General features: G+C 41.3%; 1 protein-coding gene across 1 annotated transcript in view; it reads right to left on the reverse strand.

Moving 5' to 3' along the window:
- The window catches only part of LOC311055799 (coiled-coil domain-containing protein 171-like), a gene marked incomplete at its 5' end in the record, with an annotated part of 39,097 nt that extends 25,289 nt beyond the window's left edge, over nt 1-13,808 (reverse strand). Inside the window, 11 exons of the mRNA XM_084072068.1 lie at nt 82-171; nt 2,152-2,258; nt 2,720-2,822; nt 4,148-4,190; nt 5,052-5,191; nt 7,568-7,660; nt 9,810-9,956; nt 10,130-10,299; nt 11,298-11,448; nt 11,930-12,098; nt 13,705-13,808. Of these exons, the coding sequence (XP_083928194.1) occupies nt 82-171; nt 2,152-2,258; nt 2,720-2,822; nt 4,148-4,190; nt 5,052-5,191; nt 7,568-7,660; nt 9,810-9,956; nt 10,130-10,299; nt 11,298-11,448; nt 11,930-12,098; nt 13,705-13,808 (1,317 nt within the window). The remainder of the gene's footprint in view (nt 1-81; nt 172-2,151; nt 2,259-2,719; nt 2,823-4,147; nt 4,191-5,051; nt 5,192-7,567; nt 7,661-9,809; nt 9,957-10,129; nt 10,300-11,297; nt 11,449-11,929; nt 12,099-13,704) is intronic.
- Between the last annotated feature and the right edge of the window lie 715 nt (nt 13,809-14,523).

Here is a 14,523-nt window from a genome sequence, read left to right on the forward strand (position 1 = left end):
ATTTGGTGAAGTGGATGAGAGGATGTACCTCAGAGTGTGTGTGTGTGTGTGTGTGTGTGTGTGTGTGTGTGTTTGTTGTACCTCAATGTGTTTGAGTTGCTGTGAGTTGATGTGTCTGTGAGTCTGGTTGTCCTGCTCCAGTCTCTCTGAGGCACACAGCAACTCCTGGAGCTGACGCACACACGCACACGCACACACACACATTCACACACACACACACACACACACACACACACACACACACACACACACACACACACACACACACACACAAACACACCCACACACACACACCATAGTTAGAGCAAGAAACAGCTAAACACTAAGAAGCAGTAAGACAGCTACAAATGTACAGTAACAAACCGTTACACAGTGATATCAAAAGAAGCTATGGGAAAATGAACCGGAACAGGAAACCTGGGAGTACATTTATGCAAACAACTTATTGATTAATACTACTAGTCCATACCCGTCGGGGGATATGAGCACGCAAAGTATATGCATGTCCCGTCGCCGCGTAAGCACGTCCTCTGTGTGTGCTTGTGGCAGACGGCAACAGTGTCACAGAGTGGGTCTATGGATTCGACGCATGCGCAGTTTGATCATTCATCCCATAGGTCGGAAGGCCATCCCACAGCTGGGGAGTCGTAACCATGGCGACATTCTTTTACATAAAAACGCCAATAAACAGCTGACATTTGGGGAAAGCGAAAAACGGGCTTCGGTGTTCCGTGCACATGGTAATGGTCAATGGCTGTGAGCAAATGCAGATCAATTGGAGGAGAACTGGGCGATGTTTTGCACACAGCACAGACAGCTACAGAGCTTTGGTTAGTTATTGGAGGATGTCAATGATCTATTGCTTGTAGATTGTTATTTTCGCTACTTTTAACACGTAAGAAAGAAAGATAGATATTGTCACAATATGTGTGTACAGGCACTCGTGTGTATCTGTTTGTTAGTGTTGTGTGTATTGGCAGTAGTAGTTGCACGCGCGTGCGTGTGTGTGTGCCTTGACGACATAGACTATAGACTTAGACCTATAGCTTTTTTGATAGTATACTGTTTAGACCAGGGGTCTTCAACAGGGGGTCCGGGACCCCTAGGTGATCCTCAGAGCTACTATAGGGGGTCAACCAAATCTTTGTGTGAGAGGATTTTTTTTTTACATCAACCACTTGAACCCTAGCCGAAAATAGCTCCGTTCTCTACACTGGCTCCCCGTAGCAGCTCGGATCCAGTTTAAAACCCTGGTGCTAGCCTATAGGGCAGTGAAAGGAACAGCTCCTTCCTACCTCCGGGCTATGGTCGATGCCTACACCCCTGCCCGACCACTTCGGTCTGCCACCTTGGGGCGACTGATTGCCTCGTCACTCAAGGGTCCCTCTGGTCGATCGACACGGTCACGACTTTTTTCTGTTCTGGCCCCACAGTGGTGGAATGAACTTCCCACTGAAGTCAGGACAGCAGAGTCACTGCCCATCTTTCGCCGCAGGCTGAAAACCCACCTCTTCAGGAAACACTACCCTTCCTCTTTGTCTGGCTTACTTGTTGTTAACTAGTTGTACAAACTCTTGTATTTTGCATATTGTACTGTTTTATTGGATCTTGTTTAGTCGATGCACTTTTTGAATTAGCTCGTGCTCATTTTATTTTGCTATTTTGTCTCATCTGTTTAAGAAAGTAGGTAGCTGATATATAGCACTTTTACCTGGGCGCTAGGTATACTCTTGGTTGCTTGTTTTTGCAGGAAATACACTTAATACTTCTGGTGATTAGTAGTTTTGTTCCCTACCTATGTTGAATGCACTTATTGTAAGTCGCTTTGGATAAAAGCGTCTGCTAAATGAATGTAATGTAATGTAATGTAAATAGCAGATCTACAAATAGTAGATCTGCTACTTTCGGCAAAGAGGTATGGGAGTAGAGGGAAAAAAGAGAAGTTTAATCTGAAACACAATTTTATACAATATAGAGGGGGTCCCTGCTTCATCTCTCTCTCGGCTAGGGGGTCCCTGGGCTGAAAACGTTGAAGACCACTGGTATAGACTGATGATAGGTTCTATGATCCTAGATGACCATTTATTTTTATTTATTTTTTCCCACGATTTTGTAACCCCTTTTCACCCGGTGCCAATGTTCTTTGCGTACCTGTGTGTTAGTGTTGTCCAGTGTGTGTTGGTAGTAGCTCAGTGTGTTCTTCAGTAGTAGTAGAACAGCATCGGTGTGCGTGTGTGTGTCCTGTCTATCTGCAGCCTCTGGAAACAAACAAGTCAACATCACAGCAATCTGGGAACCTGAACAATGTACTGTATTGTAGTGCTTCAAAAACACCAGGTTAACACAGCTAAAAACCATATTATATTTTATACTTTATACTTTGGCCATTAAAAAAATAGACGATATACAAGCTCCTAGCGCGGCACCGAGTGCCACGCTATGAGCTTGTAGATCTGCTATTTTTGAAAAATCGTGAAAATATGTGCAAATCTTGGAATATACATATTCTTTTAAAGCGAACATTTTAACCCAAATCTTTGCTTCTGGGGGGTCCCTGGAACAAAATCATTTTAGATGGGGGGTCGGCGGCCACATACATATAATTTTGGAGGTCCCTGACATGAAAAAGTTTGAGCACCACTGGTCTAAACAACATGCTATGTAAATCACATGCTGTACATTGGTGGTCAAGGAAAAACTAAACAAAAGAAACACGTACCTGCGTTGTGTGTTGTTGCAATGTTGTGTTGCTGTAGTGTGTGTTGGATCTGGTTTATACAGTTCATATACGTCTCTTCTATACAGGACTGTGTCTTCCCAGCCTATACACACACACACACACACACACACACACACACACACACACACACACACACACACACACACACACACACACACACACACACACACACACACACACACAACTTAGTGATGGAGAATACATTAATGTCTTTAAAAACAAACAGCTCTTGCATATGAATGAGTGTGTGTGTGTGTGTGTGTGTGTGTGTGTGTGTGTGTGTGTGTGTGTGTGTGTGTACCTGTTGTAACAGTGACAGACAGTGTGTGTGTTGTCTCTCCTCTTCCTCCAGTCTGTCCATCAGCTCAGAGCTCCTCTTCCTCTCTGTCTCCACGGCGACGCTCAGCTCACATCTACACTGCTCGTACTCCTTCTGCAACCTACACACACACACACACACACACACACACACACACACACACACACACACACACACACACACACACACACACACACACACACACACACACACACACACACACACACACACACACACACACACACACCATTTTAAAGTCTTTCCATTTTCTAAACTTTTGAATGTTAAATAAAGTTCCGTTCACGTGTTTATTTTGTATCTACATCAAAGGGTTAGCATTTTATTGCCTTCTTCTTCTCTTATAAGAAATATGTTATCACATAGAAACTAGATCAAATAAAAGCCTTTCAGATTGATTAGAAAATGTTGCACTTTTTGACAAAATCTTGGTCCAAACATTGGTAATCGGTGGTCTATAGGACAGTGGTTCTCAAAGTGGGGTCCGGGGACGACCAGGGGTCCTTGAGGGGGTTCCGAGGATCAAACCGATAGATATCGGTCTAGGTGTAGTTTGCATGGATTCAAGCTAAATAAAATCTCACGACTGAAAATGTTTGTTATGACCAAGTCCTGATGTGGGAATTGTGAAACAGTGTGAAAGGAGACCCCCCCCCGCACACCACACAATATGTAAAACTATGAGGGTTTTAGTAATATTGTTCCTGCTATTCTACATACTGCGAACCAGGCCAACACATCACAGATTGAGGCTTTAACCCATTAACACATTGAGTGCCAAAAACGGTCCGGACCGTTTTTCATAATCCAAACGAGGAGTGCCAAAAACGGTTATAGCCGTTTTTTGGGGGAAAAAAAATATATATATTTTTTCCCTTCACAGCACCAGGAGATATCATTTTTCGAAGATTTAGACTCCAATCCACTTCCTGGTTAACTTAACACATTGACTGCCAGAGTTTATTCATAATGTACTCACCCCTGTGCCAGCAATTTGCGTGTTTTTTTATTTTTTTATTTTTCATTCAAAAAAAAAACAATGTGACCCGGAAACGAAATCTGCGTTATACATCCGGCTCCGGGTGAGTGTGACGTAAGTGGAAAACGAAAGTGCTGATGAAAAATAAACAGACCCGCGCGATCACAGATGAAACAATGAAAATTCAAAAGAACGCATCAATGCGTTCTTTTGAATTGCTGGCAAGCAAGCGATGGATTTGAAAGAACGCATCAATGCGATCTTGGCCATCAATGTGTTAAGACTTCAAAAGCCTGTATCTCGGCTCCTGCGTACTTTTCTTTTTTAAGATGTATTTTTGACTATTTTCAACTGGCTGCAACTATGGAACGGATTACCGAATGTACATTTTTTCCCCCGATTGTAGGAGACCCCTGTGTGTGTAATGAGGGGATCACCGTGAGGACGGTGATCACTGAAAATATTTTGTGACTACTTGAAAAAGGTTCAAAAATGTTTAAAAACTGCCAGTGACGCTACATCGTTTTCTTTTAAACCTCTGGCACTCAATGTGTTAAGACCTGAGGCCGATTCAAGAATGTTTTCTAAATCCTAACAGTTTTTTGAAAAAAAATAAAAATATTTTTTTTTCACGATTTAAAAAAAATAGCAGATCTACAAGCTCATAGCGCGGCACTCGGTGCCGCGCTATGAGCTTGTATATCTGCTATTTTTGAACAGCCCAAAGACATCTAAAGTGACACAGATGCGTTCCAGGTCTAAATGGGTTAAGATTTTATGGACGATGCTTCTGAACATATTGCTAGTTTGACCACTTCAAATGCTCTAATGTTAAAATTATAACCGAAAATAGCAGATCTACAAGCTGTAGATCGTCTATTGTCGCTGCGCAACATGCTTCCAAATCCAAATGACTGAGAACTTGAAATCCATGAGTTTGGATGCAAACTACAGTTTCCATCATGTGTGTTTTGGATGGAAGGAACGTGTCTTACTTGTGGTGTGCATCTCTGTCCAGACTGGCAGCTCTCTCCAGCTCTATGAATTGACTCCTCAACATCTCCTGGCTGGATAGCGCCTCCTGGTGGCCACACCGCTCTACTGACACGGCTGCCTCTAGGTCTCTGATACGCAACTGCAGGCGCACGCACGCACGCACGCACGCACGCACGCACGCACACACACACACACACACACACACACACACACACACACACACACACACACACACACACACACACACACACACACACACACACACACACACACACACACACACACACACACACACACACACACACACACACACACACACACACACACACACACACACAGATGCTTTTATCCAAGGCGACTTACAATAAGTGCATTCAACATAGGTAGGCAAGAAAACTACTAAATCACCAGAAGTTTTAAGTGCATTCTCTTCTTAAACAAGCAACTAAGAGTATACCTACATTACCTAGCGCTAAGGTAAAAGTGCAATATATCAGCTACCTACTTTCTTAACTCATTCACTGCCACTGACGTAATAAACGTAATTATTCCCGTTTACCAATGCTGCCACTGACGTATAACACGTTTTTTTGTTTTGTTTTTTGTTTTTTGTTTTTTGACCCAAAGACCAAGGAGATATGATTTTTCGAAGATCTAGACTCCCACCCACTTCCTTGTTAACTTAAAACTTAAAAATTCTGTATCTCGGCTCCTGAGTACTTTTTTTTTTTCAATGAAAAATCTCTGGCAGTGGGCAAACGCGGCCAGCAATAATTCAGGCAGTGAATGAGTTAAACAGATGAGACAAATAGGAAAATCGAATGAGCCAGAGCTAAAACAAATAAGCGTATCGAATGAACAAGATCCAATAAAACAAGAGCTTGTACAAATAATTGACAACAAGTAGGCCAGGCAAAGAGGAAGGGTAGTATTTCCTGAAGAGGTGGGTTTTCAGCCTGCGGCAAAAGATGGGCAGTGACTCTGCTGTCCTGACATCAGTGGGGAGTTCATTCCACCACTGTGGGGCCAGAACAGAAAAAAGCTGTGACCGTGTAGATCGACCAGAAGGACCACTGAGCGACGAGGCAATCAGTCGCCCCGTGGCGGCAGACCGAAGTGGTCGGGCAGGGGTGTAAGCCTCGACCACACCTCGATACACACACACACACAGTAAATAATTTAGTTGTATAACACCACCAGAGTAAAGAAACAAAGTCTCGCATAAGGTTAGAGAACAAATGGGCGACCCAATAGCCACATGGCGAATACCACATGGATGCAATGCTCTGCATTATTTTCTTTCTTTCTTTCTTTCTTTCTTGAGCCCATTAAGACCTGAGGCAGATTCTACAAATGTATTCTTAATCCTAACAGTTTTCTGAAACACAAACACTTGAGTTGCTATAATATCAGTGGTTCTCAAACTTTTTCATGTCAAGGACCCCCAAAATTATATGTATTTGGCCGTGGACCCCCCCATCTCAAAATATTTAGTTCCAGCGACCCCCAGAAGCAAAGATTTGAGTTTACAAATGTTCACTTAAAAATATATATATATTCAGAGATTTGCACAAATGTTCAAGATTTTTCAAAAATAGCAGATCTACAAGCTCATAGTGCTGCACTCTGAGCTTGTATATCTGCTATTTTTTAATAGCCAAAGTATAAAATAATGGTTTAAGTGGTTGGTTACACAGATGCGTTCCCGGTTTTAATGGGTTAAAGGGGCCATGCCCAACAAAACTGTTAGGTCAGAGTTAGCTATAGCTAACTTGCATCTCTGGTCTCTTACTCAGCGAGTAAGAGACCGGCAGGCCAGACCATTTGCTGAATGTCATTAATAGATAACTAGCATTTTATTATTTGTATTATAAATGACTTGCAGATTGATTGAATAATGAAAGTCATTAAATAGTGTCAATAATAGAGACAATAGTGTGCAGCCCAGCACACTATGTCCTCCTACTGTATGTATCCACATGTTCCACACAGTAAAGTCCTCAGTGTTCACTCATCCATGTGTAACTCTGTACATTTGTAGGCCATCAGAGGTAAATTAACACTGAGGATTTTACTGTGTAACTCTGCACTGATTTGTGTAGAATCAGTGGTTCCTAAACCTTTTAGCTTGAAATCCAAAAGAGACATTTTCACTACTTCTTAAAAAAGGGTTTTATTTTTGGAATCCCTTTGATTATTATTGTTACTTTGGATTAAAACAAGGAAAAGAAAAAAGGGTTTTTATTCCCGACCCACTGTTTGGGAACCAGTGGTCTATATGGACTTCTAAAATCAGTGAACTACAGTACTATGGTGTTGTACTGCCACCTACTGGTGATTTGACTTAATTCGTTCACTGTCACATCACATCTCACTGAAGCGTTTTTGTAGTGTGAGTGTGAGTGTGAGTGTGAGTGTGTGTGTGTGTGTGTGTGTGTGTGTGTGTGTGTGTGTGTGTGTGTGTGTGTGTGTGTGTGTGTGTGTGTGTGTGTGTGTGTGTGTGTGTGTGTGTCACCTGTATGATCTCAGAGTTGAACTTGGTCTCCAGGTGAGCGGATCTCTCTGCTTCCACGTTGGATTGTAAACTCTTCGCCTTCTGACCTGACAACTACAAACAACATTCACATCACACAGCTGAGTTGGATGGGACAGACCTCCCTCACACATTAAATCAATTTCAATACATTTTTACGCTACATCCAGTCTGGATCTTCTTCCTAATTCGTCCAAACAGTAAAATCAAAGGGCCCTAGATTTCAAAACCTTTAAGCCATTAAGACCGGGAACGCATCTGTGTCATTTTTAGATTTCTTTGGCTATTCAGAAATACCAGATGCCGCGCTATGACCTTGTAGATCTGCTATTTTTTTGAAAAATAGTGAAAATTTGTGCAAATCTTCGAATATATATATTTATTTTTAAGCGACCGTTTTTAACTCAAATCTTTGCTCCTGGGGGTCCCTGGAACAACATATTTTGAGATGGGGGGTCCGCGGCCAAATACATATAATTTTGGGGGTCCTTGACATGAAAAAGTTTGAGAATCTCTGATTATAGCCACATACGTTTTTTTTTTAAACGGTTAGGATTTAGAAGACATTTGTAGAATCCCCCAGAAGAAAAGATTAGAGTTAAAAATGTATGCTTTAAAACAACATATAATACATATTCAAAGATTTGCACATATTTTCACGATTTTTCAAAAATAGCAGATCTACAAGCTCATAGCGCTATGAGCTTGTATATCTGCTATTTTTGAATAGCCAAAGAAATCTTAAAATTACACAGATGCGTTCCCGGTCTTAATGGGTTAAACCCTATCCAAGGGGATGAGATTTGGATTTGGGGTTTCAACCACTTAAACCCCATATGGTTGAGTGGAGTACCTCAGGGCTCTATGCTAGTATCCTTTTTGTTTTCCGTTATTGTGGGGAAAGCTTTCACTGAAAATAGCCGATCGACAACGCGTCGTAGCACGATGCGTTGTGAGCTTGTCTATCTGCTATTCTCAGCTACATCGTTCCCTACAATACTGATGCTGGGGTTTAGGTGGTTAAAATACTATTTGATTAATAATTTGATTTCCAGGGGCAGCCATAGCTGAGTGGTTAGTGAGCCCGCCTAGGGAGCCAGAGGCCCTGGTTGCCCCAGGTACGATTCCAGGCCAGGCCAGCAAATGTGTCGATGAAATGAAATTTCTCCCTCTTAACTCTTGACTCTTAACCCCTAATTGCTCACAGGCCCTCATTGGAAACAAGACCACAAGGACTATCATGAACAGACCTGTTAAAGGAATTATCCTTATCCTTATTGACATAATGATTGCTGAGATATTTCTAAGGTCACAGAAACAAAGTGATTCCAGTCCTGTTTATTGGTTTTGAACTATCCAAAATCCAATTCTGATCCAGGAGGGTAGGGATTGAAAGCTTTTAACTCTTGGGCCCAGGAAATTTACATCTGTATTTTATTTTTAAATGCCACGTCGGGTTTCATAATGTTATGTATTGGCAGAATCTGCTTTGGTTGCATTAATTTACACTATGTACTAAAATGGTGTATTTGAGAGCTGATTCACTGCAATGTAAGTCAATGAAGAGAATCATTTGTGAATGATCAATTTCTAATCAATGGAGTAACTATTGAAGATATGTCACTAATAACACTAATCACAATATTAAGCATAATACACTCTACCTAAGTGTCATTATGCTTTAAGGCTGCACTATGTAACTTTCCTCTTCTACCCCGGATATGAACCTGGTTTCCTGTGCAAATGCTGTTTTTTTACCATTGAGCTAATAGAGCCTGGCTGCTTGACCATCGGGTCAGATCATGTGTCTAGGTGAGACATGACCTTTGACACAATCTAAATGTCTCAATAGAAGAGCAGGGAGACTAAATGCCACCCCAAATATATATGTTATATTGTATTAACATTCTCTACCATATAGATTGGACAAAATTACATTGTAATCATAAAAAAATTAAGTTACATGCCACTTTAACTATTTGCATTTGATGTTTAAACATTATTTTTTTCCTATTTGTGTAAGTTTGGGTCGTGGAAAGACACCAAATGTCATATCTGACTCTGAGCTGAAAGCGTTTGGGAACATGTGGCCTAGAGAGGCTTCATCAGAGCATTCTAATAAAACATGGTGGAACTAAATAAAACTCATGCGTTTTTATCTTTTGGTGGAGCTCCATCAGCAACCATCTACCAAATCAGCCTCTCTCTCTCTCTCTCTCTGTACCTCCAGTTCCCTCCTGTTCTTCTCTTCTCTCTCCATCAGGTATTTCAGTTCGTTGGTTTGTCGTCTGAGGGCCTCGCTGTCTCTCTCCCTCTCCCTCTCCACCTCCTCCAACCTCCTCTTCAATCCCTCCATCACTTCTTCCTGCTCCTGAGAACGAAGGAGAGAGAGAGATGAGAGAGAAAGCATGTGTACAAAAACGCAGAAAGCGCGCGCGTGCGTGCGTGCGTGCGTGCGTGCGTGCGTGCGTGCGTGCGTGCGTGCGTGCGTGCGTGCGTGCGTGCGTGCGTGCGTGCGTGCGTGCGTGTGTGTGTGTGTGTTACCTGCAGCAGGGTGTGTAGTTTGTCGTTCTCTGTGTTGACGCTGAACAGGAGTCTGTCTCTCTCCTCTACTTCCTGTTGCAGTGCATGCTGGTCCTGCTGTCTGGACTGTCTGGTGACCTCCAGAGCTGTCTGAAGGTCACACACCGTCTGCTGCAGCTCTGCACAGCGCACTGCTCACACACACACACACACACACACACACACACACACACACACACACACAAGTTGTGTACCACTGACATAATGAGTGTTTCCCATTAATTAACCACTTAAACCCCAGCATCCATATTGTAGGGGAAGCTTTCACAGAAAATAGCAGATTGACAAACTCAGCTTGTGAGCTTGTCGAGAAAACAGAAAGTAAACTAGTGTTGAGCCCTGAGGGACTCCGATCAACCAAATTGTGTTTGGTTGCATGTCCACAGTATCCTGAGCTGCAGAAAGAATCTTAAAAAGTATACAGATTTGGGGAGAAAGTGTTGGAAGCAGAAAAGTGTCTCTATTAATGCTATCTATTCTAAAGCATAAAGCATCAATGTCCACAATGTTCCTGCTTTCAGACTGCTGAATTACCAGCCAGTGTTTTATTCAACAAGTCTATCTTAAATGAGAGGAATTTGTTATTATATGTTGCAATAATTTGGGGATACATTTAAATTGACCGAAACAAAATGCAAATTCTACACCCGATATAACTGTGTACAGCACAATAAAGACTTTGCTTGTAGTATTATGGGAACAATATTACTTTTTTGGGATGTTCAGTAGGCATAGATAGATGACAAGGATGTAGGATCAGGTCTATTTGGGGAGTTGGCAACGGTTTGTAGAAGTGAGATGATAAAGCAGGATTAGAAAGTGTGAAAAGGATTATGTATCCTAATCCTGGTGACACACTGACATGAATCGGTAAAACAGATTGTATCGTCTCTGTCGGGTGGAAACCTCAAGATGTCCAAAACTGTTACTTCTCAGGATTCAAATTCAAAAGTAGCAGATCTACAAGCTCGAAGCGCGGCGCGTTTCGAGCTTGTAGATCTGCTACTTTTGATGCTTTTGTGTGACGCTGTAGTATGACCGGCATGTCGTGACACAAACAATAATAAATATACCAGTAAATATCCAGCATTTCAAGCAAGTGGAGAAGGGGTGTTTCTAGTAGAATTACCAGTGAGTGCGTCAGTGTGTTCGGTCAGATCAGACAGTTTAGCAGCGTGTCTCTTCTCTACAGTCAGTTGATATTCCAGGGTTTGTCTCACAGCTTCTCCTCTCTCCACCTCACACCTCAGCTTAGCGAGCTGGGACTGGAGACTGGACGTCTGAAACACACACACACACACACACAAACTTTTGGAATGACAATTTGGAAATACACATAAAACAAGATAAAACAGACAAAAACACATAAAACAACATTTTAGATGTTCTTGCTACATTGCACTATTTGATTTACAGTTCATAAATTATTTTACTAGGTGTGTTAGTATGAAGTCATGTCCCACTCTGGAGAAGGACAACAGACACTACATGAAAACATTATCAGGATTATGATGGAGATTTCAATACATAGCTTGGTGGAGGTTTAACAATAAAATAAGAAGATTAAGCATCCGTATTCTGGAAAAAATAGCAGATCTGCAAGCTCACAATGTGTCATTACAATGCATTGTGAGCTTGTAGATCAGCCATTTTTGGTGAAGAAGTTTTGTGTCAATGGAAAAAAGCAGAAAGACAACTCTGGTCCGGTTTACTAAGTTTTGAGGGTTTAAGAGGAGGAGAAGAAGGAGAAGTAGTGTGTACCTCCTGGTTATGTAGGGAGATCAGCTGTAGCTTGTCTTTCTCCAGCTGGTGAACTCTCCACCTCAGACCATCCTCGTTTCCCTCTACACCTCCCGTGGTCCTCCCCGTCTCCTGCTGCTCCTCCTGAATCCCGCCTCCTCTCCCCTCTCTCTCCTCCTCCTCTGAATGTCTCCTCCTCTCCCCCCCACCTCCTCTGCTTCTATCTCTCGCCTCCACCTTCATGCCGCCGCCGCCTCCTCCTCTCCTCTCTCCCTCCTTCCTCTTCTCCTGCACCTCCTCTGGAGCCACTCTACCTCTTCTCCTCCTCTCCTCCTCCTCCCCTCTCCTCCCCCTCCCTCTCTCCTGCTGTCCTTTGGCTTTCAGGGTGATGGTGACGTCTTTCGGCCTGAGGAAACAAGACAAACGTCACACAGTGTAAATGTACCTTTCATACTAATCTAAAGAGGCTAGAGTTGAATTAAAGGGATATTTCACTTTCAAAAAAACTTTTGGTATTTTTGTCGTCTACTCAGGTCTTTGTGAGCCCCCAGACAGTTTAAGTTGCTCGATTCAGTATTTAGATATTTGATAGTCATTTTATCAGACACGCCTTGCCCTCCTAATGCGTGAGGGGGCCGTGTTTTTCCGATAATTTTTTTCATTTATTTTATTTTTTTATTGAATTTATTTTTTTTAATTTTCCAAAATAAATATTAAAAATAAATGAAAAAAGTAATTGAAATAACACGGCCCCCTCGCATATTAGGGTGGCGGTATGAGTCACCAGAAGCAAGGACGGGTGTTTTTGATGAATCTAACATGGTTAAAATGGAGTTTGAAGTTACAATGGGTTTGTATAGGAAGGGGGCGTGTCTGTTAAAATGAATATCAAATATCTAAATACTGAATCGAGCAACTTAAAAACTGTCTGGGGGGCTCACAAAGGCCTGAGTAGATGATACAATGACCAAAAGTTTTTTTGAAAGAGAAATATCCCTTTAACACTAATACATGTTACCATATCTACATGATATAGGGCTGGCAAAATATTCTAAGTCAGGGGTCTTCAACCTTTTCAGGCCAATGACCCCCTGGATGGCTTGATTCTAGCCTTAAAATAATTGATATCAATATTTTTGGAACTCTCTATGGGAAAAATGCATTGTCATTTTCTGAGTGGAACCAGAACATCACCGCCACTGCTAAGCCCTATAAGGCTATGGGGTTTAAGGGGATGAACAACCCCTGATAACGATGAATGTCCAGGTGATTGTCTATGTTATAACATAATCATGGAGTGTTTATAGTTGATGCTGTAAACTGTTGATGGTATATTACTAAGTTAACCCATTAAGACCTACCTGGAACGCATCGGTGTCATCTTGGATTTGGGCTATAACCATTATTTTGTATTTTGGCTATTCAAAAATAGCAGATCTACAAGATCATTGAAGATCTACAAGCTCTTGTAGATCTGCTATTTTTTTGAAAAATCTACATTTTTGCAAATCTATTTTTGAAAGCGAACATCAAACGTCTCAACAAATGTCTGAAAAACTATTGTTGCTATATCTTCTTCCATGTATGACCCTCATCTCAAAATATGTTGTTCCAGGGACCCCCAGAAGCAAAGATTTGAGTTAAACATTTTCGCTTTGAAAAAATAATATATACATATTCAAAGATTTGCACAAATTTTCTCGATTTTTCAAAAATAGCCAAAGCATAAAATAATGGTTAAAGTGGTTAAACAGATGCGTTCCCAGTCTTAAAGGGTTAATATTCCTCGTCCTCACCTTGCTGTGAGTTCCTCAGAGTGTTTGTCAGTAGAGACGTTCTGTCCAGCATCGTGAGCCCTTTCTCGCTCAAACCGCCTCCTCCGACTCGATGCTTCAGACATTATTCCATTGGTCAGCAAGTCTATACTCTCACTGATGGAATGAAATGTAATGTAATTACAGTAAATCCAGACATGGAACAGTGAATTATAGGATCCTAAAAATGAAACAGCTTAGCCATTTTACCACAACAGTGAAGTCTGTAACACTTTACTTATAGGTTGGGTCTATTAATGCATTATAACAATACATTATAATGCACTTATATGGCTTCATAACACTCGTTATAAATGTTTATAATTAGCGGTGGTGGAATGTAACTATGTACATTTACTTAAGTACTGTAATTAAGTATAATTTTGAGGTATTTCTACTTTACTTGAGTATTTCCAATTTCCAGTACTTTTACTTCTACTCCACTCTCGGATCTCGGATCCAAATATTGTACTTTTACTCCACTACAATTATTTGAAAACTTTAGTTACTAGTTACTATGCAGATATAAATTATTATATTTCAAAACATACATTAACCACTTTAGCCCTATTTTATACCTAGGCTATTTGAAAATAGCCGATCTACAAGCTCACAACGCGTCGCAATGTGACGCGTTGTGGGCTTGTAGATCTGCTATTTTCAAACATTTTAGTACATTTACTTTAGGTAATTTAAGTAAATTTTGATACCAATACTTTTGTGCTTTTACTCAAGTACATTTTGAATCCTGGACTTTTACTTGTAACAGAGTATTTTTATTTTGCAGTATTAGTACTTTTA

Source organism: Gymnoscopelus microlampas (genome assembly GCF_963454915.1).
Source record: "Gymnoscopelus microlampas genome assembly, chromosome: 11".
In the NCBI taxonomy this organism is placed as follows: domain Eukaryota; kingdom Metazoa; phylum Chordata; class Actinopteri; order Myctophiformes; family Myctophidae; genus Gymnoscopelus; species Gymnoscopelus microlampas.